Raw genomic sequence first — 26,795 nt, forward strand, 5'->3', positions numbered from 1 at the left:
CTTTGATTCTATGATTCTATGATTCACCTGGAGGACTTAGAAAATTCCTAGAGGGGACATATTTTGTGATATGTGGGTAGGCAAAATTGTGGTTACAAGTCCCATGAAGGCATACTGTATATTTTAACACATACTAAGCAAAATGTTATCTGCTTTTATCTGGTTTGTAGCAGTTTATCAAACCATGGTTTTCTTATTTCATATTTTGAGCTAGTTTTAAATTTTAGATAAACACATGATGAGTGGAATTCAGAAACAGTGGACACATTCTATAAGTACTGCTTAGAATTTAGACTACTTACCAAAACAGTCTGGAATATTTCTTGCCACATCACTGTTTTGGCAATCTGGAAAATACAAAACAGGATGTTTTTTTTCTTCAGCTTGTTTTGTTATCTTGTGATGTGTGTCAGTTTTTAACCTCTAGAGACATGGTTATGTGGTAGTAGAAATGTAATCATAGCAAATCAAGGGAGTAGCATTTCACTGGTGAAATTCTGGAAGAAGCATGGGATTCAACAGTGGAAGCAGATTCAAATAATATATAATTTGCATACCCTCAAATATTTCCATTTTTCTATTATGATGTATCACTCATATCCACCTTTACTACTCATTCTATTCTGTGACGTCTGTTTTTTACGGACAAGAAATTGCTATTATTGATACAGAGCTTTACATAATGGGAATGGGTCAGAGAACTATGAGTGTCTGGCTGGTTCTACCTTGCCACAGCCCACCAATTTTGCCTCCACATTTTTCCATCTCATCATGACACCACTCTGTCTTACAAACATGGAGCAATATCATTTATTGCCACAAGGTAGAGCACCACACTTCCAGTTAACCTAAAGATATTAGGCAGAATATGAATAATACTCAGGTACTTGCATGTGGATTCCATTAAGCGTAATGGCTCTACCCCTTTCTGTGCTCTCTTCTGGATTTACAGAGATGGGCTGCATCCTTTATTTATTTACAATCAAATAGTGCATTAATGGATATGATAGTGTGTGCATGCGTGGTATACTTTTTGAGTAGTTTATTGTACTCATGCCTCTGTCTGTTACTGGAGGATGGAGGTATAATTTGACCATAGTCTGGGGAAGTGGTTCTCAACTTGTGGTTCCTAGAAGTCCTAAAAGTTGATAAACTTGCTGGGATTTCTTGAAATTGTAGACCAAAACACATGAGGACCCACAGGTTGAGAACCACTGTTAGGGGAACATTCATTTTAGCAATGGCTATAGTTGCTTTCAACAAGGCAACTGGAAAGTCAGCCAGAGGGACAGGATTGAGGGAGGAGCTTTGACATGAGTTGATAGCCATACCAACATGGCATTGCAATAGATGGGGAAAATATAATATGGCAAAATACCCATACAAGAGAGGGACTATAGTTGAATTATATTTTCCATGGAAATAGCACCAATAATGCTGGGAATGGGAGGAAATGAGTAGTGCTTTGTTCAATTGAGTGCATGCATTGTACGTATGAATCAAGGCTATGAAGGAAGGAATGTCCATATAGAATCCACTCCTAATGTAATATTAACCCAACCTGAACTGACCCTGAATGAAAGTAAGGAAGAAAAATTTCTATAGTTCCATCCTATCCTGATTGTTCCACCCACATCCCAAAGTAGTTCCATTCTAATTCTCTCCTTTCCTCTTCTACCTTTCTCCTCTCAAGTGTGTGTGCGTGTGTGTTACTGCCTTATTTAGCAGAACTTTAAATCATATCTTAAAACTCACATTCAGCTTTGATGATATAGTGGACTGGATCTAATAAATGTATTCCATTTACGTAATTGCCTCAAATTTTCAAACATCTCAGAAGACCAGGGGAGCTCCATCACCTTATTTATGAATGTTTACCACTGTTTAGAGCATGTGGAGAAGGGGGGATTACCATACACCATACTTACATACAAACACTTATTCTATCAGCAGAACAGACTCACTCACAGAAAGTTAACCTTACTTTCTAGAAAGTGTGTTTAGGTATACCTGCTCTCAGCTTGTACAATGGGCAGGAATTCTGGGAGCTGAAGTCCAAAACACCTGGAGGGCCACAGGTTGTGCAGGCCTGGTGTACACTGATATAATGCAGATTGAACTGCAACTGAATTATATGAATCTGCACTGCCATATAATCCAGTTCAATGCAGTTAATCTGCGTTCTGAAACTTGATTATATGGCACTGTAGATGGAGTCCTCCTCAGTATCATTCTACGTTTTGTATTCAAGATGTACACCCACTACTTAACATCAACATTTTTCTCAATATATAGCTTACCTTCAACATAATATTCTTGAGTCCGTTTAACTGCACAGTAATTTGGAAGTGTTTTCATGGTCACATGAAGATGCTGCCCTGCATTGACTTCAAAGCAATTAAATTGTACTTTCACCTGTAGTGGAAAATACATATACACACAATGAAGTAGATTGTAAATGACTTCCAGAAACAGCAAAGGAGAACAAGGTTAAGTAAGTAGTTCTGTTTTGTTGTTGTACTGGGCAACTTTGTTCAAATTTTCTGCCAATAAATGATCAAAGAAGTAGGCATTATCCCAATATTTCAAGTGAAATATACACATTTATTTATTTATTGTGTGTGTTACAAAAGCATTGCATAAAAAGCAATGCTTTTGGGTTTGAAAGATTAGCCATTTACAAGAAACACTGCCCAGGGCATGCCTGACTGTATTTACTCAGTCTTTCCATGTCCCTGTGTCATGTTATGCACGTGTCATGTTATAAACAAGGAGGAGCTAGACAGAGAGGGATAGTCCATATTATGGAGGAGAGTTGAAGGAAGAAAACAATTTCTCTGTTTTTGCTGGTTTTTCCCCCTCCCCACTTCCCATTTCATAAATGAGGGTTATTTCCCAATGGTGACATGGCTGGGGGGAATAACAGGAAAACAGAGTGAAATGGTTTAACTCCATCAAACCTCCCTCCCCCCTCCCATAAAATGGGCTATCCTTCTCTGTCTAGCACACCCTTGTGGCCTCCACCCAGATAATGGAACAGTATCCTGCACTAATCCAACAATCCTTGGAATCCATCTACATCAGAGTGAAAATCAATCAGATCTCCAAGATGATTTTGGACTACCTCCAATCACCTGTAGCCACCATATCTGATGGTGAGGAAAGATGGGAATTTCAATCCAATAATTTCTGGAAGATTGTACATGGCCTGACACTTAATTTCACAGTAGCATATGAGAGAGAAGCTCTTGCTTATACCATCATACTCCTCCTCAAACACTTCACATCTGAGATGTCATTATTTTGAAGGGTCAATACAGTGTTATATAGTGTTGGATCAGAACTGGTGAGAGTCAGGTTCAGTTCCCCATCTGGCCATTTAGACAGTCACAATCTCTCAGTCTAACGTACCAATCCAATGAAGCACCAGGATACCAGGGTATTCTAAGATGCACAGAAGCACTAGCTTCATGTAGCAATGCTTCCACAAATTTCCTCTATGGAGTAAAACAGTGATCAGATCTCCAGCCACGATCAGGTCAGGGTTGAGAGGATCCCAAAAGAGATATAGCAGCTTCATGAAAGCCCTTTCCATAAATAGATTTCACTCAGAATAAAAATAAATAGTTGTGAAATGCACATGGGTGAATGATTGAAATTGCCACTTCTGCAATAAAGGAGAAAATGATGTACAATGGAAGTGTGAAGCAACTAGGCTGAGCCATAATTAGTTTCTTGTGGGCTGTGGTGTTTTTTGTTTATTTATTTTCATGTCTACATATCTTTTTAAATGAAAGCATCTGGGTGCAATGGTATGAAATAACCTCTGCCCACACAGGGAGAAAATTTCATGAAGCAAACATAAACCACCATGTCTTTTCAAGACAGACATTCATTAGTCTATTAATGTGGCTGCAGTTAGAATCAAATGCTTACTCTTCTTTTATCAGTGCTGTGGATCATTCTTTAATAGTTTCAGTCCCTCTTTGGGCATTTAGTTCTTTGATGGTGTAATTAGTACTTTGGCAAACAACCAAAATGTGAGAATTGCCATATATTTATTTCAGAGCCAAGTCTCCCAAGCTTCATTTCAACTTTCCCAAGCTAGAGTTGAAAAAGAAATCCATGTTTATTGTTTTTTCCCATCAATTTATTGTTTATGTCTATTTGTGAACCTGTGCACCTTTCTTTTAGATAGTTATAATCAGGAGGATGAGAAGGTCCTGATACTTTTAAAAACTTATTGAATAATATGCAAAGAAATACAGTATGAACCCCATATCCAGTATCCACAGTTTCATTTATCCAAGCCTGACAAAATATGTCTTGTCTGGATATTTTCTAGGTCCTCTGGCATTCCCCTATGATACTCTAAGCCCAAAAGTCCTTCCTTTCAATAGGGTTTGCTATTAATAGCAGTTTTGCATGTAATAATAATCATCATCATCTTTATTTATACCCTGCCACCATCTCCCCAATGGGGACTCGGGGCGGTTAACATGAGGCCAAGCCCAAAAAATACAATACACCACAATAAAATACAGAATACAGAAAACAAAAATTACATCAGAAGATAATTACAATAGCAAAATAAAATAATAAAGCAAATTCACACAAAATAAAATCAAACAGGATGGGCAGGCCAGATGGACAAGATAAAATTATAAAATAATAAAACCCTGGGTAAGGTAAGAATAAAAATATGTAAGTGAGGGGAGCCCAATAATGATAAAAAAAACAGTGAGGCAAGGCTTTCAGTTTAGGACGGGGGGAAAGTGCATCATAGAGGCGACACTAAAGGTGGGGCAAACAGAAATGGGATAAATGGTCACTGCAAAGTTCAGCAATATATCCTACATGAAAACAAAGTAATACCTTCTTTGAAATATTTAATTCCATCTTCCATACTCCACTTATATGATTATATGATTCTGAATTTCTCATATACAGACCCTGCACTTAATATGAGGGGCATTCATTAAAGATTTCCTCTGACCAGCTTCTTGTGGACTGAGAGTAATGAAACTTGGTACAGTTATTAGTCCTTCTCTACATAGGTGCCATCTAGGAACACACACTTCTCCCATCTTTTTAAACAGCTGTAAACACCTCACTTGTAGAATTTGACAGGTTACTCCAAAAGCCAGGTTGTGACTTCGGATTTCAGAGTCTCATCACCTGAAAAATAACTTCATTTTTTAAAAGAGGTAGAAGTACAATGGTGCGAGGTCGGGTAAATAAGGGGGATGTGGTAGAATTTCAAAGCCACAGGAGCATGCTTCAGTTTTGGCAATGTGAGTTGTGAACTGGTGCATTTGTCTTGCAGAAGGCGGACATCTTTATTGAGCATGCCATGTCTCTTGGTTTTGATATTCTCCCGCACTTTCCACAGCAGTGAATCATAGTATGCTCCAGTGATCATGGTACCCTTTAACAGGAAATCCATCAATACTACTCCATGCTAGTCCCAAAATAGTGTGAGCATGATGTTGCCTGCTGACAGTTGGGCATGTGCCTTCTTTGGAGGCAGTGAGTCATAATGCTTCCATTGCATTGACTGGACTTTAGTCTCAGGATCATAGTGATGGACCCAGCTTTCATACTGTGTGATCACTCTGTTGAAAAAGTCTTTCTGATTTCCATGGCACATTGTCAATAGAGCCTGAGAGCATTCGACTTGTTCCTGCTTCTGGAAAGGTGTGAGCAACTGGAAGACCCAGTGAGCAGATACCTTATGCATGTGAAGATGCTCTTGGGTGATATTTTCCATGGACCCCACACCAATCTTGATATTTTGGGCTAGGTGACAAATGCTTAAATTGAGATTTTCCAAAATGGCAACCTCCACTTGCTGGATGGTGTATTCATCAATAACAGAATGGGATCACCCTGGAATTGAAGCTGTTTCCACTGAATTCTGGCCACATTTGAATTGATGATGCCAGTTCTTGACTACATCATATGATGGAGAATCATAATGATAAACCTCTTTCATCTCATCAAATGTGTCCTTTGGTGTGCAGCTTTTCAATTTGATGACTGCTCTGTATTCCACTAGATTCATTATCAAACCTCACACCACTTCAGCACCTGTAAAATCAAGACTGTTATCAGTTCTGAGTTGTACATTGGCACGTAACCTATAAAGGCTTATGCCATTACACATGTGTAATTTTAGTGTCCTGTGATAAAGAGAAGTAGATCAGGGAAAATCTTTAATGAACACCCCTCGTAGATACCAAATCATCCATTACTTCACTGGATTTCAGATCTCAGAATTATGGAAGTTGTAGTTCTTTAAAAAGATTTCCCTAAGCTCTCTTCTGGTTATAAACTTCCTTGAAAATCTCAGAAACTGTAATGCGTCAACATTACGACATTATGTATGCAATGTTTTCATAATGACAACAAAAAGTAATGTTTACCTTCCTCCCAGCAGAATTTACATTTATATCTGTGGAAATCTTCACAGTCACACAGTTAGATGCCTGAGTTTCCATTGAGAAAGAACATATTTCCATGCCACGAATATTTTCTGAAAATAATTTAGACATATGTGCTACAGTGATTTTAAAAGAAACAAGTCGACTTCATAAAGATAAAATACATCGGCTGTGTCTAAAAGAATACAGTGAAAGAGTGGCTAGAAAATCATCTCTCAAAATTCCTAGTCTATTTATGAGCACTCTGTTGGGGGGAAAATTCACCAAACCTCTGAAGGAGACAACACCTTCTCTGATAATTTCTCAGGGGCAGTGCTTCAAAAACAAAAGTAGAAAGTATTAATAAGTGTAGAGTGTGTTTATGGACCTCTGGCACCTGCATTGTCTGTTGTACTTCTTAAATCCCAAATTTCGCAAAGGAAAGGTTGTCATCGATCTTTCCTTGGAAAGGTCAATGTGGAAACCTTGGAGTTTCCTGATAGAGAATTATGCAATAAAAAGCAGAGGATTCAGATACTGACTTCATAGGCTTGAAAAGTCCAATAAGTGGAACCCATGCCCAAGAGAATGGCTCTAACATTTGCTCCTCCCCTAAACCTTTTCCATCAAAAGATATTTATGATTTATCAGATTGAATAAAGATTATTCAAAAAACGTAGAAGACTCATTCAACACAATATTAGTGAATAACATATACTCCAAATGCATTGATTTGGCAGGAACATTCCCAGATAATTCTCTGTCATCCAATTTTTTCAAGAACTTTTAAAATATCCCAGTTTTTTTCAGCTCCTCCCATTTCCATTCTTTGCTACCCAATTGTTTTAATTGCTCTAAAATTATTACAAAATGCAAACATGGTTTTCACTTAGCTAACTAAGGCTGAATCTACGCTGCCACATAATCCAGTTACTAAGTCCAGATTATCCTATTTGAACTGCATTATATGAGTCTATACTATCATTATAAACTGGATTCAGAAAGTGGATTTTTTATCATAGCAGAAGAAACTTAAGAAACTGCAAGTCACTTCTGGGGTGAGAGAATTGGCCGTCAATAGAGATGTTGACCAGGGGATGCCCGGATATGTTATTCTGTGGGAGGCTTCTCTCATGTCCCTGCATGGGAAGCTGGAACTAACAGACAGGAGCTCACCCCCTCTCACAGATTCAAACCACTGACCTTCAGGTCAGCAGTTCAGCTGGCACAAGGGTTTAACCCATTGCGCCACCGCGACTTCAGAAACTGGATTATATGGCAGTGTAGATGGGGCCTAAGTAAAACCCTTGTGAGATTAGAAAAGTAACATACAAACCTAACATTCCACAGCCACCTTAAAGCTAAACTGTTATCAAGGGACATTTTACCATATATGGTAAACTTGTGATGAAGCAAACAAGTACTAGACTCAGATCCATAAGATGCTGTGGGATATTTTAAGTTAAAATTGCAAATGAGACCTGAGTGCTATTTGTAGGGAATGGTGGAGAGCCAGTTACTGAAGAAGTATGAAAGGATTCTCTGGATATTATTATGGACCTCTTCACAAAGAGTGGATTTTGGCGGCATATGCCAGCTCCGCCCTACTTCACCCACAGAGCCTGCTGGCTCCTATCAAACAATGCTGGCAGGTCTTCGTAGGTGAAGTAAGGCATACCCGGTGCATACCGGCAAAATCTGCCTTTTGTTGCCATTGGAATCCATGGAGGGAAGCCACATGATTGATGCTTTTCCCGATGGGATCACCCTCAACTGGAGCCTGGTGCTGGGGAGCATGGAATGCCCATGCCCCTCCAGCAGCTGTGTGACAAAGTAATATGGCTGCTAGACTTTTATATGCACAAAGATGGAAAGACACTACATTACCAACACAAGAAGTTTGGTTGGTGAAACTATGTGACTTGGTAGGAATTGACAAACTGACATCGTTGATTAAGGATAAATCTCTGTCGATTTTCAAGAAGGATTAGGTCTTGGATATTACCTTTATGAGCCAACATGGGGGTGGTATCCCTATTAAGTTTCAAAAGTTAGTAGAAATGATCATGTTGTAGTAGCACAGTTAAGACATCATTTAGAAGAAGAGTACTAATCTGACAATTATAACCAGAAGTTAAAAAAATTGATGTGCATTCTCTTTTTGTAGTTGTAATTTAGTTGATTCAGGTGTGTTCAGTGTATATTTTTGCAATGCCATTATATTGTTTTCCTATCTGTTGTTTCATCAATATAATTTTGGAATGAGAATAGTTAGATATATTTATTTATTGTATCAGGAGTGAACCAAACAATTGCATTGTATTGTTAAAAAACATAAAGTTTGCAAACTTAGCATTTTATTAAATGTTCTTTGACCAGCAGCTGACCACTTAGAGTGACTCTGGTGTTGCTATAAGAAGGTCCTCCATTGTGCATGTGGCAGGGCTCAGACTGCATTATAATAGGTGGTCTGTGGTTTGCTCTTCTCCACACTAGCATGTCATGGACTCCACTTTGTAGCCCCATTTCTTAAGGTTGGCTCTGTATCTGCAGATGCAGGTAGATATAGATATAGATATAGATATAAATATAGATACTAATAAATATAGATATAGACTGTTCCACATTTGCAAAAGGTACTTCACGGGCACTTGCAACCAAGCCCTTCAAAACGTACGTGTTGCTCACTTGTGGTCAGCAGTGACAAACAGTGGAGTTCCAGGATGTCACAAGGCTCATTAGTGAGTTTGGAGCCTTTTGTATGAGCTGTTGTCCTAGACTACAGACCTTTGTCATTATTCACATTCCACAGAGACTGTTTTGACTTACCATCAAGATGCAGTGTTCCCTTAACACTTAAGTGAAGAGAACAGTCAATTTCTTCAGCGCAGTTCATGACAGTCTCAAGCTTCATGCCTCTCAGGGGAACAGGAGGCAAAGAGGCAGGAGCATCGTGGCAGAAACTATTCAAAATACTAGCTGTGAATATATTTTTTAAAAAAACAGAAAAACGTTTTAAAATAAATTCAAATAATGCGAAAATTCAATAATCTCTCCATATTTGCTGGATCTAGGGGTTAACGTCCCCATGAAAGTAGGAAATCTATGAATTTAACCCCCCCAAATGTGGAGAGACAACTCTATTTTAACGAACTTAAAGATTCAAAACATTCAAAACATACAAGATTTTATGAAAACATGTGATGGCTTCTAAGAAGATTTTGAATGAATATGTTCTGTGCAAAAGCAACAAATTTTAAAACTTGATACATAATTTCTTTCACTTTTATTGAGTGTGAAGTGAAGCATTTAGCTGTAACAATTTGGTGGGAAAATGGCACTGCTTGAAACAGAAGACATTCGTTCTTCACCCAGGACTTCATCACATGAAGATCTCTAAGCCAGGGGACAGCAGGGGAATCTATGGAGCAGTGGGGAAGTGCCCCCTTACCATCATACACCAGCCCTCATCTGCTTGAAGCTTGGTCTATGAGAACAGAGAACATACACCAGCCCTCATCTGCTTGAAGCTTGGTCTATGAGAACAGAGGTAGGATGCTGCGGAGACACAGCATGCATGGAGCCAGGACAGAGCCCCGTTGAAAGTAGCCCTACATCATACAATGGGCTCTGGTGGACTCTGTCCTAACTTTATCTCAGCAGCATCCTAGGATGGGTTTTTTTTCCCCATGTGATGAGGTCCCAAGACTGTAAACTCTCTTTAGAGCAATTGCAATATGATATTTTAGCCATGTCTGGCTGAGGCCTTTCTTCTGAGTCAATTCAAAAATATTCCCAGGTGTCTTATCTTATGAGAAAATCAAATTAGTAATATATACTGATCTTATGGCTCTTTCTATAAATATCAGATTCAAAGAATATTTATTTGGACCTTTTCTAGATCTATAGTTCTAATTTCCAAGTGGCAGAACTTCTGAGAAGCTGAATAACATCATACACGAGAGGGCACCACAATCTTTCAAAGTGACCAGATTAGATACATATGAATTATTCTGTATACACAAATATTTCTGTCCCTCTGTCTTGATTTCACATAGACCTATGCATTGAGGAGGTTTTCATTTCTGACAAAGTTTTGAACCAGGGAGGCCTCTAGGAGCCCCATGGGCCAGCCTTGATATTTCACCAAACCTAACTCCCCCCCCCCCCCAAATTATAATGGGACCAATTTCTGGGCATTCCCTCCAACAAAAATCCTGCACATAAAACAGTTTGCTTCTCTCAACCACCCAAAACTGAGAGTGACATGTCCCATACCCATGCAATTATATTTTTCTGGAACAGTTGTTAGGTTATTTTTATGTCTTTCAAAGCTAGCCAAAAGAAATCCTGAAATCACCTAGAAATGTAGCAATTTGTTTTGATAACCTGTATCTCCATACCATAAAACAGCCAAAAATCAGACAAAATAGCATTCAGTAGTAACATTACATCACTTCTGGTACACCTGAAACACTCTAGTGAAGTCAAATGGCAGAGGAGAGGAAAGAAAAATGACTCCCTTTTGCTCTGCCCTGTCCACTGCCAATTCTTTTCACAAAGCTAAATCATCATAAAGGTTTGCCACTAGGTGACCAACTATGCACAGAAACTATGAACATTTTATCAATTTTTTGAAAAATAAAATAGTTGTACTCACAAGCAGGTTGAATTTTGCAAAGAAATCCCTGGGGAAAAATTATAAGAGTGTTCATTAGAATGTTACATCTTTATTTATATATTCCACCCTTCTCACCCTGAAGCGGACTCAGGGTGGAGCACAACATAAAAATTGTGAACATTCAATGCCGGGACATGAATTCATTATATGCATACATAAACATTAAAAACATTTGTCTCAACATTAAAATACACTGTTTTGATCATCGGCGTCTTATCTAATTGGCCTGGTAAGGTTTCCTATCACTGCTTTATTGCACTGCCCCGAAAGCTTGGTCCCACAGTCAAGTTTTTACCATCCTTCTGAAGGACAGGAGGGAGGGGGCCAATCTGATCTCACCAAGAAGGGAGTTCCATAACCAGGGGGTGCTTATAACATTTTGATCACCGATAACGCCCTCTCTCTCGTCCCCACCAATCGCACCTGTGACAATGGCGAAATGGAGAGCAGGGCCACCTCAGAGGGTCTTAATCTCCATGGTGGTTCATAGGGGGATATGCGTTCAGACAGGTATAAAAGACATGCTTTTCAAAAAGAGTTCAAGTTAGTAAACAATCACGTGCCAGTTGTAGGGAGGTCACACTGGAAGTCCAGACTAGTAAAGGATTAGCTATTTACGTATTACATTATACAGAGAAGTAAAGATATATTCATAATCCTTTTAGACACACAGGCCAGTCAGACACATAAGCCAGTCATCATTGCATACAGTGTTGTTCTTTTAAGACAATTGAATTCTGTTTCTGGTATCAAAAGCACCACTAGGTGCCAATTATTCCGTTCATTTTAAAACACCTAACTTTGTGATGAGTTGTATATATTTAAAATGGGTCAATAAGACTAGAAGATGGAAGAATACAGATATGAGAATTATGTTGAGTTTGTTCTTGGTACAGGCTTATCCTGTTCACATTCACCAAATTCCAACATAGATGCCATCTAAAGTCAGACAACCATGCAGTTAGAAGAAGGCTGTAAGATTTACTCTTCCAAAAATGCAATCAAAATGTTATTTTAGGCATTTTATTCTTTTAGGAATATTTCAGTCCTGCCTGTTATCTGTAACATAGCCAAGTGATGTCCAATGGCAGGGTTGGGCAACTAATTTCAGATAAATATTGAGGTAATCAGCTCACAGTGAATGACTATGAAAATGTTTTGAAATTGTGGTTGGTAGCTCAATGAAAATGTGCAATAGCTGTAATCACTTAATCAACCAACAGGCAAATTTGTGATTAACAAAATGCCTATGAAACTGCCTAATACTATACTAAGCCTTCTAGAAATCAAATGAGCAACTACTTGGAATAAGCACACTCGAAGGTGATCAAAATGATGAAAAGAGCTAGAGCAAGTCCCCTGAGAAGAAAGGGTTCTGATATTTTGGGTTCGTTAGAGAAAATGTGAGTTGGAGGCAATATGGTAGGCATGTATAAAATCATGCACAGAATGGGTAAAGTGGATGAGAGATGTTTTTCTCTTCACTCTTTTCAGATGCTCTATGGCAGCGATTCCCAAGCTGTGTTCCGCAGAACCTTGGGGTTCTACAAAAAAATTGTAGATGTTTCAGAAAAATCTTTAAAATCTTTTTTTTTATAGTCTGTGCCAGAATATAAAGGTTTTATTGAAACTCAATATGCCACTGCTTTAAAAGTGAAATTTGAATCTATGCCACTGAATGACTATTGGGAAGGACTGATAGATGTCTACCTGTCAGTAGCCGGAAAGGTTATCCGAGCAATGCTTCTGTTCACATCCACCTTTCAATGCAAATCAGGATTTAAAGTTCATGTTTACACCAAAAAGAAAGTTAGAAGTAAGTCGGATACTGCCTCCGATTTCTTGTTCAGCAATGAACCATAAAGCCCCATTTCAAAACTATTTTAAGTACAAAAATGAAACAGGTTTGTTAATCCCCTTAGGTGTGAATCCATTATTTTCCTTGACCAAAATAATGTTTTGTGGTTATATTTAAAATGTTTTCTCTTTACAGGCAGTCCCCAAGTTACAAACATCTGACTTAACAAACAACTTATAGTGAAAGGACAGGGCTGAGACAACAGAAAGTGAGAGAAATTTACTCCTCAGAAGAGAAAATCACTCCTGAAAGAGTTATCATGGGGAAAGGGTTTTTCAACTGAAACTTTCTCCCCAATCCTTGTTTCCACAACTAGTCACATTTTCCAATCCCAGAAAATGATGTGAAATCTTATGAACATGAGAACAGACAGAAAAACAAAGCCCACAGAGTGTTAACTCTTCCCTCAGCTATCCAAAGCTTTCATATACAGTGGAACATCTACTTAAGAGCACCCCAACTTAAAGAGTACTTTGATTTTTATCCCTTTTTGAGTGAAAAAGAGGGGTGCGAATATTACGTGAGGAAAAACTTCCCGCTATCCAGCTCACTCAGTTGTCAGCTGAGTGAAGCCCTGTAGTTCCAAGGGGGCAGGTGCACGGGTCAATCATAGCTGTCATTCAGTCACCTGGGCAGGTGTGCAGGTGAATGAATGAAAGGTGCAACTCTTACATGGAGATGACTATTATGCAGGGATATGTGTTAACTAATGCTAGAAGTTGGGAACTGAAGACAAAGTTTACCTAAGAATGCTAAAATAATATACAAAACAGATATTTTTCTATTTAAAGCAACTCAGTTAAGAACTGCATATTTGGAGACGATTGGTGTAAATTGTAGAGGTGATGCAGATATGTGATCTGGATCAGGATCTTGACCCCTTGTTAACAGCCTGCTTATTTTAACTTTGATTATAAAGTGTGTTGTACGAGGGGCTGCTGATAAGTCTTTGGTTTTACCCAGATAGAAACGAGATAGGAAGATGAAACTTTACATTTATTCCACATACTCTCCACTGATATCAATACACTTCTTACATTGGCATTCCAAATTATGTAAGCCTTGCAAAAAGAAGGATTTTTGTTGTGCCTCAACCCAGTCATCCAAAGCAGCCATGGCATCAGAAATGGTGTGAAATTTGGTACCCTTGAGGTGTTTCTTCAGGTTTGGAAACAGATGATAGTCAGAGGGAGGTAGGTCCAGTGAATAAGGTGGGTAGTCAACCAGCTGGAAGCCTAGCTACACGAGTTCTGCCATAGTCGCTTGTGCAGGAACAAGATTCCTTTGGACAGCTTGCTTTCAGAAACGCCTTCAGTTGGTCCAAAAGTTCGGTGTAATACCTTGCATTGATGGTGGAACCATTTTGAAGGTAGTCCACTAGCCACATGCCCTCCTTATCCCAAAACACAGACATCATCACCTTAGTGGTTGATTTTTGCACCCTGAACTTCTTTGAATGAGGAAAACCATTATGCCTTTACTCTTTTGACTGCTCCTGGGTTTCAGAGTCATACAAATAAATCCAGGTCCCATCCATAGTGACCAGTCAATCCAGGAAGTTCTTATCAGTCCAGAAACGCTGACAAATTAACCAGGAAGTTTTCATTCGCATGCTTTTCTGATCTGTTGTCAAACATTTGGGGTCCTACTTTGCAGAGAGCTTCTTCATGTTCAAATGTTCATGGATAATGACACAATTACATTCACGAGAAATCCCCATTATGTCTGCTATTCATTTAGCTGAAATTCGCAGATTCTTCAGTATGAGGTTGTGCACAGCATCAACGATCTTTTGAACAACAACCACTCTCAGTTGTCCAGGACGTTCCTCATCATTGGTGCTGAAGAGGCCCATTTTAAATTTGGCAACTCAAATCTTAACTGTAGAGTATGAAGGGCAGTGATCCCCCTATGTCTGCCACCTATCACTATGAATATCCTTCGCAGACTTGCCTTGCAGAAAAAAGAATTTTATCACTCCTCTGCTCTCATTTGCTGTGAGTATCACCTTAGACTCCGCCATTTTGTTTTCCTGCGTGCCTAGATCACTGTTGCCATAAACTACAAACACAAAATTTTGAAAACATATATTAGACACATAAGGCTTTCATGTGATGTAACATTTGTTACCATTGAAACAAAACAAGAACACAAAGCCAAAGACTTATCAGCAGCCCCTCGTATTCTGTATGTGGATGTGTTAAATGTGTTTGTTAAAAGTTTTGATACAGCCGATGGGCTGTATATACACACACACCTGAGAAGCCAGTTTTTTTAATTTTGAGGGAGCAATGCCCACATTTTATCCCTCACACTATAGCTAAACCCCCATGTTCTATTTTACCCAGTATAGAAACAGAATGCTAGAATATATAGAGTTTAGGTCTAATCCTACAGGTCCCTTCTTATGTTATTTATACAATTTATTATTTTTATGGAGACTGGACAGTTATTGATTGATATTTGGGAGAATACTTTCAAGTATTTCCAGGAAAAATGACCCCCCCCCCCCCCTCCCTTTTGACATGTTTTGGGCAGTGCCAAATATGACCTGACGTTACAGGGGTCATTTCAAGTACTTCATACTTTCCATGTGTTCACAGCATAATTGATCAAAGAATAAAGATGAACAGAGTACTTAGTCTACTTTTTTCCCAATGTACAAAACTGAAATGCATCAAAGACATCTTAGAAGTTCTAGCGATAACCTTCCTACCCTGTTTGCTGCCTAAAACTTTCTTCTGAGAAAAAGGAAGAGTATAATGAAAAACAGGTTCTCTAGTCAGATCAAAGAAACTATTCTTCTGCAAGGACAAAGAGTAGCTGCCTAGGATCATTTTATATCAGACTCATTGTGTGACCATTTATTCTGTTAGTGCTATGTCTTTGAAATTCGTTCACAAAATTTTGATTTTATCAGAAATGCTGTTAGTTTGGTAAGACCTAACATTAGTTTAGTATTACCAGCAAGAATGACTAATGACTTCAGTGTCAGTTGAGTGAAGATTCCATTCCACTTTTAATCCAAACTTTAAATGAGCTATCTCCAAAATAGAGTCAATTTTTTATTTGTTTTTTGTTTGTTTGTTTGTTTACAGTATTTATCCCCATCAACCACACTTGCAAAGCAGGTGGGACCGAGAGCAGGTCCTCCCCTGAAAATCTTAACCTCCGTGATGGCTCATAGAGGGAGATATGTTCGGAAAAGTAAGTTGAGCTGGTACCATTTAGGGTTTTGTAAACTAAAGTCAGCACTTTGAATTTAGATAGCTCTATTAAATTCCTGACAAAAACCTGGCATATCTTCAGTGCTATGCAGTCATTGGAGCAACCAGCCACTACAGACTGGCAGTTATAACCACCTTGCCAATTCCAGCTCCCTGGACTATTCTTATTTTGCCTACCTTGCCACAATAAAAAGTTATAGTACTAACACTCGAGAAATACGCAAATGGATATGTTCTTTTCTGAGAGAGAAACATAACATAGTTTCTCTTATAGAACTAGTATGCTACACTTTGGCATACAGGATCTTTGTCTGAATCTGGATTTAACTGTTGATTATATTAGCTGGTTTGGCACACCATCACTCCCAACATAACTGGATTAAATGCAAATGACAACTGATTTTACACTTTTCTCTAATATTGGAAGGGTGCATAGGTAACAGCACCACAATATTTTGTAGCAGATTCTCTCTTTGCCAATTTATTTGCCAAAAAAATGGCTGGGGTATTTTAAGGGCAGAGCGTTGAGGGTGTCAGAGTATTCTGGGGGGTTCAGACACCGTAAGATTAAGTCCCAAAGTCTTCATGTCATCCACAGGTCTCACTTTTCCCTCCATTGACAGAAGGTAGGTCTTGAGTGCAAGCCCATATTGCTATGATTTTTCTCCCAGACTGGTTGATTTCAGAGAAAAGAGAAGTGGCAACTCACTTGTACTACTCTACATCAATGTCCTCTCCAAAGATGGTTGTTTGGGACTGCTCTGTACAGGCCCGTAGCCAGGATTTCATTTCGGGGGGGGCTAAAAAATTTTCAGGGGGGGTTTCGGGGGGGGGGGGCTGAGTTTCGGGGGGGGCTGAGTCTGAGTGAAAGAGGGTCCAGCCTAGCAAACCTTTTGTATCATTACCCCAATACCCCCATGCATATGGGATATATTGAGTATGGTGATCAGATCATGATATGAATAAACATAACAGTTTAAATAATGCACCAATAAGGCCTTTTCGCGAACCACCATGAGAATTTCGGGGGGGGGGGCTGAAGCCCCCCGAGCCCCCCCCCCCCCCCCCCCCCTGGCTACATGCCTGGCTCTGTACACACAATACTGTAGTGCCTGGAGAAACTTTCAGATACATTTATCCTTTCTGTTTTGTTCAATTATTCTTTGTGGGGCTCGATTTATAGCTATTACATTTGCTGATGTTCTACTGTGTGTGCATGCACACATACACGCACACACACACAGATATATATATATATTGCTTTGACAGTTTGTCAGTCACAAAGGAGTCACAAAGGAGTCACAAAGAAGAGGCAAGACTTCGGAAAAGTCCAAATAAATCAATAAATTTGACTTCTCTTGCTCTTTGCTTTCCTCTCCCTTTTTTACCCTTTCCTCTTTTTTCTCTCTTGCTCATATATTAAAAAGTATGAAGATTTTTTTTGACAAAGAAAAAACAAGAATTCCCTACACATGAAGACACATGCAAGTGCATGAAAGATTGGTACTGAATGTCAACAGAATCATAAAATGAATTCCCACATGGTTTGCAAAATCAGATTCCATTTCCTGGTACAGAAAGAGGAAGTTGCTTGGTTCTATTGTTTCCTATACCCTGTGTCAGTACTCAAAATATTTGCTTATGAGTAGACCTAAATAATCTTCAAATCACTCATCTTTAACATGTGTACTTCAAGCACCATTTAATTTTTAGTTCATATTTATAATATTTACACAGGGCTCTTTGGAAAGAGATGTACACTTTACGGGAATCCAGAAATCCGAAAGAATCTGAAAGTACAAAGGAATCTAGCCTCGGCACCAGTCTCATTATCACTGCATAAGTCATGGTGTTATTCCTATGGAAGTCCTCCCATACCAGACCAAACTACAATTTTATAGCTAAAATACCAAAAAAGTTGTTCCTAAAAAAACCAGCAGTAACAAAGGCTATATACAGTGCATCTGGATGAAATTACATGATCTGAAGAGACATTGTGGATGGGTAATAATGACATCCCTGACAAGTCACATCTCCATTAGAAAGTTCAAAAAGTAAATTAGTTTTGGAAATATATTGACATAGTAAATGTAAGCTGGGTTTATGAAAGTATGTTGTGGTTATATATAACTATAGGGAAGTTTTTATTGAAAAAAATCTGCTGAAATAGTCCACAAAAATTTTATAGAAGTCATTAAAATGTCAGCCCCTCTGATGCTTTCACCCTATGAAGTTTGCACCCCCTGTGGGTGCACCTACACTACAGAATTAATACAGTTTGAGACCACTTGAATTGCCATGGCCCAATGCCATGGAATCAGGGGAGCTGTAGTTCAACAGGGTCTTTAGCCTTCTGTGCCAAAGATCGATGGTGCCTCACAGACTACAAATTCCAGCATTCCATACCATTAACCCATGGCAGTTAAATTGCCATCAAATTGCATTAAGTCAATATTGTAGATCAGTGGTTCTTAACCTTCCTTGGGCTGAAACCCTTTAATACAGTTCCTTATGTTGTGGTGGCTCCCAACCATAACATTATTTTCATTGCTACTTCATAACTGTAATTTTGCTACTGTTATGAATCATAATGTAAATATCTGATATGCAGGATGTATTATCATTCACTGGACCAAATTTGGCACAAATACCCGATATGCCCAAATTTGGAATACTTGTGGGGTTGGGGAGGGGGGTTGATTTTGTCATTTGTGAGTTGTAGTTGCTTGGATGTTTAGTTCACCTACTATCAAATAGCATTCTGAACTCCACTATTTATTTATTATTATTTATTTACAGTTCTTATATTCCGCCCTTCTCACCCCGCAGGGGACTCAGGGCGGATTACAGTCAACACATATATGGCAAACATTCAATGCCAGTTTGACAAACAACATTTAACACACAAATACACCAAGGCTATTTAACTTTTTTTCTGGCCGCCAGGGGAGCTGCTGCTTTTCAACGTCCATCAACGACACCGATGAAGTTCTTCCGCATTCCACATTCCCCGGAGTCTTTTTCTTTATGGCCTCATAAATTAGTTAAATTTAGCCTCCCACACAAGGTGGTACCTTATTTTCCTACTTGACAGATGCAACTGTCTTTCGGGTTGCAAAGGTCGACAATGGGCTACACAATGGCTGGACACCCACTCCAGCCCGGGCTGGCTTCGAACTCATGACCTTTTGGTCAGAGTGATCTTAATGCAGCTGACACTCAGCCAGCTGCGCCACAATCCCGGTGCACTAACAATGGAATTGAATCAAACTATGCACACAAAACTCCCATGACCAACAGAAAATATTGAAAGGTTTGGTAGGCATTGACCTTGAGTTTTGAGGTTGTAGTTCACCTATCTCCAGAGAGCACTGTGGACTCAAATAATGATTAATCTGGACCAAACCTGGCACAAATACTCAATATGCCCAAATGTGAGCACTGATGGAGTTTGGGGGAAATAAACCTTGACAGGGAGTTGTAGTTGCGGGGATTTATAGTTCACCTGTAATCAAATAGTATTCTGAACCCCACCAATGATAGAATTGGGCCAAACTTCCCACACAGAACCACCATGACAAACTGGATGGCTGGTTTTGGTGGTCTTTGGTGACCCCCCAGACACTCACTCACAACTCCCTCAGGGGTCCTGATCCCAGGGTTGAGAAACACTGTTGTCTATCATATCAAAAAAAAAAAAGAGAGAGAGTTCTTTGTATCTATACTTAGGAAGGAAGGAGTGACAATTTGTGGCAATGCAAAGGAGCCATAAGATAGTGAGACCAAGTTCTGTTACTTCTTCTGAATGGGCTTCAAAGTTTTTAAGAACATTTCTAAATCTCATATAGTCAAAGTTTCTGCACAACTTTGGACGCACTGGATCCAAAGCAGCTAGTAACATTTGTGTTACATTCCATTCAGCCCTAAAATATGTGAGAATGGAGCCTGGGGGAGAGGAAGAAGCTTTTAAATATCTGCTTTACAAGTATTCCACAGATCTAAGAATTTTCTTGTGAAAGTGTTGCACCAGGAATAAAAAAAAGTTTGGATTTTCTTTTGGAAAAGCAGACACATCACCCATCCACTTGTGTCACTAAATCAGATTTACAAGGAACAACTGCAGCTAATTTCCAATGAAGTTGAACAGCCCTGGGGAATTTCTCACAGTCAGTAATTCTAGTAGGAGGCAAAATGATGCTCCAGCAAGCTACCCCGTCACCCAATCAAAAGTTCTGCAGTGGGACAAGATGGTCTAAGTCACTATGCCAACAACTTGTGTATTAAGTTCAGCGTTTCAAAGAAACTGAATTTTGGTAAATTCAATTAAAAGGTTCAGAAGAATGCAGTTTTATAGTTTAGTTGGTCTGATGTTTGCAGCCACATTGCTCAACTTGAATAAAAAAAATAATGAAGACAATGACAAGATAATCCCTTGATGAATGACTAAAATTTACATAATCGTTTGCATAAACTTTGGGTCTCAAAAACCAGGAGTCATGAATTAAAAGCAACAGAAGTGCTTTCTCAGAAATGTAGATTGTGTAATAATAATTTCAGGATTCAAACTTTTTCCATGGTTAGAGAGATTGCATGAATGGGATGATAGATGTGAAAAAATTGGATCAGGTCCCCATATGAAAAAAAACAAAACACTTAGGTGCTATGCATGTGTGTGTGTATAGAGGGGGAAAGGAGGAGAGGGAGTGGGAGGGAAGGAGAGAGACACACACAAACATAACTGTGACTATTGATTGTACTGATTTTCCTTCTCTTCTTTCTGCATTGTAACCTATTAATTCACCAGATGCTTCCAGGTTTTAGGGGCATCTATGGATATCATCCCACCAGAAAGGGAAAACCACGGGAAAGTGGAGGTAACCATCTTAGCCCATTCCCTCCCATCTTCCCCCATCCTCTGGGATAGCCAGCCATTTAAACATCCTTTCCACATTGAGGTCTTCTTTCCCCTGCTTTCTGTCACTTTCTTCTATTTGAAGACAGATTTAAGGGTCCATTTCCATGCACTTCAGAAATGGAGCCCCACAGAGTCCAACTAGAAGTGTCCTTACATCATGTGATGTCCTCCGTGGGCTCCCATGGGACTCCGTTTCCAAAGTGCATGGAAACAAAATTCTAAACCCACAGGTTAAAGTCCTAAGAGACAATGAAGAACCTGTGTGGTGCAGTGATTTGAATGTTTGACTACAACTCTGGAAAACTAGGTTTGAATTCCATCTTGGTTATGGAAACCCACAGGGTGGTCTTGGGAAAGTCATATATGCTTTCAGCCTCAAATGGCAACTTGCCAAGAAAAAGTGGTAGGGCTTACTTATGGCCACCATAAGTTGGAAATGACTTCCAGGCACACACCAACAATAAGATGATTGGACAAAGGGTTGATCTTCATCTATTGGGGCATTATCTCTGAGTAGTTTGCAGAAAGAAGATTGGTGAAGTTTTATGATTCCCAGGTATTTCACAACACAAGTAACTCCCATACTAAATTATTCCAGAAACATGAGCAAACTTTTGGGTAAGCAGGAAATGTACAGTAAAGGGTGGGTAAGAGAGAGAAATGTTCCATTCCCAGGACTATTTTTTGATCTTGGAATACTTTAATTTTCAGTGCAATTTAATGCTGAATCTTTCATAAGAGTCTCCAGTAGGTAGATCTCAGGATTCAAGTTAAAAACAATATAGGGCCCTTCCACACAGCCCTATATCCCAGAATATCAAAGCAAAAAATCCCACATTATCTTAATGTAGACTCAGATAATCCAGTTCAAAGTAGATATTGTGGGATTTTCTGCCTTGGCATTCTGGAACGTAAGGCTGTATGGAAGGGCCTATAGACCCTTTCAAGCCTGACATTTGCCTTCCATCTACAGGCCCTTCCACGCATCCTTATATCCCAGAATATCAAAGCAGAAAATCCCACAATATCTGCTTTGAACTGTGTTATTTGAGTTCACACTCAGAAACTGTGGGATTTTCTGCCTTGATATTCTGGGATATAGGGCTGTGTGGAAGGGCCCTGCGTGGAGTAAGGAAAGTGACAGGTAATCACCACATTCTCTTGTCACTGCAAAAACAGAATCCCGTGGCACATAAAAAATTAAACTTTATTGTGAAATAGGTTTTGGTGACTTGGAGTCCACTTTGCTGTATACAGTACATTCTGACCTAGTTAGCAGTTTTATATACAGAGGAAGCAAAACATACACATACTCACAAAACATGAAAATCAATGATAGAGGTCACAAGCAGAAATTAATCCAACAGTCACAGCAAGAAAGAACCTAATTTAAAACAGGGCAATTGCTTGCTGTTGTAAGATCGCCAATCCCAGCTCTCAAAATTCAAGCAAGGTCATAGTTAAAGCAGTGCTTCAGATGGGTTTCCAAATAAAAAAATCTTCACATGGCCAGCATTTTCTACAGATTGCAATATTAAAATAATAATTTTTATTGAGGTCACATTATACCCATATTATACTTCTATTCCACATGCCACCAACCACTGACATCTGTGCACTGATATATGAACTTTGAACTGATTTAACTAACCATGTCCCATTATGATGAGTCAGGTTTGATACCTTGAAATAGTGGTTCTCAAAGTATGCTCTGTGGAGCCCTTGGAGCTCCTTGAAGCTTTACTTAGGCGATCCCTCATTGTCCAAGTAGGATTGATTACTGGCTGTGGGTAGGTAACTGACTGTGGAGCCCTATTCTTGATCTGCATGTTCTCCCGCAGTGATGGCATTGGTTTCCAGGTGGAAGGCACCAATAGACTCATTGCTATATCACTACCAATAAGCAGCACTCTTTCAGAGCTTTGCTGGTGATGTTTCATTTCTGCTGGTGTCATTTCTGGCACTGGACCTTGTGACCAGAAATGAAACCAAACCTCTGAGAGGGAGCTGCTTGTTAGCAGTGAAGCCTCAGAAACAACAGTGGCACCGATGTGTCCTTGGGCTGGCCAACTGTGTGGACAACTAAAGGGCTCTGGGAATGCTCCCAGAGCTGCATCGGAACAGCTCTAGAGCTATTTAAACTAGATTGTTTCAGTAGGTGTAGATGCAGCCCTTGACCAAATAAGGGCTATAATCCTGCATCAGAGGTGGGGATCATAAGTCCCTTCAGGTGATGTTTGATTGCAGGTCGTTTGATTGCCCAGGTCAAAGAGAAATGCTGGGAGTGCAATCCAACAATCTTGGAAGTCTTGATTGTCATCCTTCCAATATTAAAAGAAATAAATCAAACAGAGTAAATACTGAGATTGAGAGGGGACATGGTAGCTATGTTTAAATATTTTAAAGCATACCACATTGAAGAAGGGGCAGGCTTGTTTTGTTCTGCTCTGGAGACTAGGACACAGAACAATGGATTCAAAGTACAGATAAAGACATTCAGTCTAAATCTCAGCTCATTAGGAAGTACTTTCTGATGGTAAGAGATGTTTTATATTGGTTTATGCTGCCTCATGTTAGGATTTGAAAAAGGACGCCATGATATGGTGGGTTAACTCGAGAGAGAAGTGTCAGCAGCTGATTAGCTGAGTGTACCAGGAGCCAGGGTTCCGATTGGCTGCTGCCTTTGGCTGGCTGCTGAGGCCAACGGTTCTAACTGTCATTCTGCCATTTGTTCTCACTTTGTACAGTGAAGAAAAATTACTGGCTGCCAACTATCTTAAGGACTGATCATTTTATGGCATGAGACATAATTCAAAGACTATTTAAAGGGGTTGTTTTATTCCTCTGTTCCCTGCCTGTATTCAAAGAGACCAATGTATATATTGTTACCTTGTTTGAACTTTTGAACCAAAGTAAAGATACTGTTATTTGTTTCACAAGCCTGAGTGACATTTTATTATACAGCAGGATATTCCTTGGTTTAAATACTGTGGTAAAGCTTCTGCTAATGTTGCTTATACACATTTACCAATCTCACACCTCAGAATGTTGTGAAGTCTCCTTCCCTGGAGGTTTTTAAACAAAGGCTGTTTGGTCATCTCTCAGGAGTGCTTTGATTGTGTGTTCCCACATGACAAGGGGTTGGACTGGATGGCCCTTGTTGTCTCTTCCAACTCTATGATTCTATGCAATATTATTAAGCAAATGTGCTAATTATCGGCCTCTAAGGGCCAATCATTTTTTTAAAAATGGATGGTTCTCGTGAAAGTTTTAAAACCATTTGATGTTATGATCTGATCCCAACCAGATTTATTAAAAGTCACACTAAATTCTGCATTACAGTCTTTCCAGCTGAACATTTGATACAAACAGTACTTTGTACTGCCCCTTAGTTCAACCTAATATTAAGGCAAATTATATATAGCCTTAAGTTATATATAGCCAGGCCATTGCTGAATTACAGAAGTACAATGAAAGTAGGAATCTACAAACCAGGAAGAAACTTAAAAAGGAAAGCACAGTAAAAGATAACCCTTCTTTATTATCAGTTCTTAAACTACATGAGGAAGTAGTGACTGGAACACTTACAGTAAGAAGTATTGTGAAGTCTTTAAAATGTTTTTGACTACTTAAAAGAAGAGATTCTAAAATATACAACCTGGGAAAGCCTACTGGGTTGACCTTTCCATTACTAGAAGGAAATATAAAATGTCTAAAGCTGCACTATGGTGTTCATGGGTGAGGGGGAAATCTGACTCTCCCTTCACAAGGAGAGAAACATTCAGAAAATAAGTCTTCATGATGTATATAAGCTCTTCACATAATCAAAACACGTTCTAAGTTCTGGATCATGTGGAGAGACTCTACACATAGCAGAAACTCTCTGATCTCCTATGTGAAGAGGGTGGCTTTGAGGGAGTGGGAATAACCTGCTTCCCTTCCTGCTGTACTCACATTAATATCCTTTTCTATGCTTAGATAGGATTCAAGGACTTTGACTTATGCATGAGGCATAACAGACAATATAATCAATGCCAAATATTTGATTATCCAATTTAAATCAACACACAAAGTGCGGAGAGGAGCAAACCACTGACCACCTGCTGCAATGCAACCTGAGCCTTGCCACATACACAATGGGGGACCTTCCTGCAGCAACACCAGAAGCACTCCAAGTGGCCAGATACTGGTCAAAGGACATTTAATCAACTACCAAACTCACACATTTTGTATTTTCTCTGTTTGTTTGCTTTGTTCTGTTAGAAATGTAATATAATTGACTGGCTGCCCTGACACGAGAAATAAATAAACACACAAACAAGTGATCGTTCAAACCCTACCTCTTCCATGGCTGCTTTCCCTATATATGGAAACAGATAGGCTGAAAAGGAGAACCTGTGCTTCATTGGGGGCTCTTCCAGACAGGGCTCAAAATGCGGACCCTGTCAGGCCTTTACAGGAAGCACCCAAACGATGCCTCTGGTAAAAGAGGATTAATTCAGGACAAAGCAGATAAATCATGCTTTGTCCAAAATTAATTTGATACCCCATTAGACATGGGCCTTCCTGAAAGGTCCAGGTCTAATGGGGTAGGAGGCCTGTGGGGACTGACCCCCTGGACAACTTCTGTGGTCCCAGGGGTCAGTCCCCACAGCCCACCTCGGTTCTTTGGGCTCTATGAGCCCAGAAGACCAAGGAGGGCACTCTGTCCTTTCCCAACCCCCCACCAAAAACCCTCAAAAGAAAATAATCTTACTGGGCCACCATGCTGCTCCTCCAGCAGGCCTCCTAGTACATAGAAATGATACACCAAGAGCCAGGAAAGGCTGAGGAAGAAGATTGGGGGGGGGGGTAATTACACACTCTAGGGAAAACCCGGGTTTGGGGGGGAGGAGGTGTGGGGACAGCAATGAGAGCAAAAACAGGTTACTTTAATCTGTTTTAACCCACATTAAATTGTTGTCTGGAAGTGCCCTTGGAGGCTCATCATGCAAATAGAACCATGTGGAGAGCCTGCATTCAGAGGCTCTTCATGTTGTTACTCTACACATAATAAGACAAATGGCTGGAAGTGGAGGACTACTCAAGCATTTAGTAGATAACTAAACACTTGAGTATGGCTTACTTCCACAAGCCAATTTAGCAAATGTGCTGGTTTCTCACATTGAAAGCTTCATTAGTCCATACAAAAGCTTAAGGGAGAAAGATCTGGACACAATGACATAATTTATACAGGGTAACATAACTCAGAACACACTTCTTTACACTTTTTTTGCACAGTATGTTAAGATGTTACTTAGAAAATCCAGAGCCAGACATATTATTAGTCAAAAAGGAGCAACTAGTTCAGGAAACTGTCTGCTGAGGGGAAAAAAGTGGTACCAAATATATAGGGAGATACTCAACTTGTCTAAGCCTTCCAAGCTAGCTTGCTGCCTTTAGGTGAAAGACAAGCACTGAAGTAAGATTTAACTATAAGTCCGGATTTGTTGTTGTTGTTCATTCGTTCAGTCGTCTCCGACTCTTCGTGACCTCATGGACCAGCCCACGCCAGAGCTCCCTGTCTGCCGTTACCACCCCCAGCTCTCTCAAGGTCAGTCCAGTCACTTCAAGGATGCCATCCATCCATCTTGCCCTTGGTCGGCCCCTCTTCCTTTTGCCTTCCACTTTCCCCAGCATAATTGTCTTCTCT

General features: G+C 39.6%; 1 protein-coding gene across 3 annotated transcripts in view; it reads right to left on the reverse strand.

The window, feature by feature from the left end:
- IL17REL (interleukin 17 receptor E like) overlaps positions 1 to 26,795 on the reverse strand; it is a 67,128-nt gene that overhangs the window by 27,161 nt on the left and 13,172 nt on the right. For all 3 annotated transcript variants that reach the window (XM_067469034.1, XM_067469033.1, XM_060779552.2), the window contains exons 2-6: positions 11,083 to 11,110; positions 9,252 to 9,401; positions 6,426 to 6,535; positions 2,301 to 2,415; positions 303 to 347 (exon numbers count right to left, since the gene is read on the reverse strand). In XM_067469034.1, coding sequence (XP_067325135.1) covers positions 303 to 347; positions 2,301 to 2,415; positions 6,426 to 6,535; positions 9,252 to 9,401; positions 11,083 to 11,110 — 448 coding nt within the window. The remainder of the gene's footprint in view (positions 1 to 302; positions 348 to 2,300; positions 2,416 to 6,425; positions 6,536 to 9,251; positions 9,402 to 11,082; positions 11,111 to 26,795) is intronic.

The sequence above is a fragment of the Anolis sagrei genome, chromosome 5 (genome assembly GCF_037176765.1).
Source record: "Anolis sagrei isolate rAnoSag1 chromosome 5, rAnoSag1.mat, whole genome shotgun sequence".
Lineage (NCBI taxonomy): Eukaryota > Metazoa > Chordata > Lepidosauria > Squamata > Dactyloidae > Anolis > Anolis sagrei.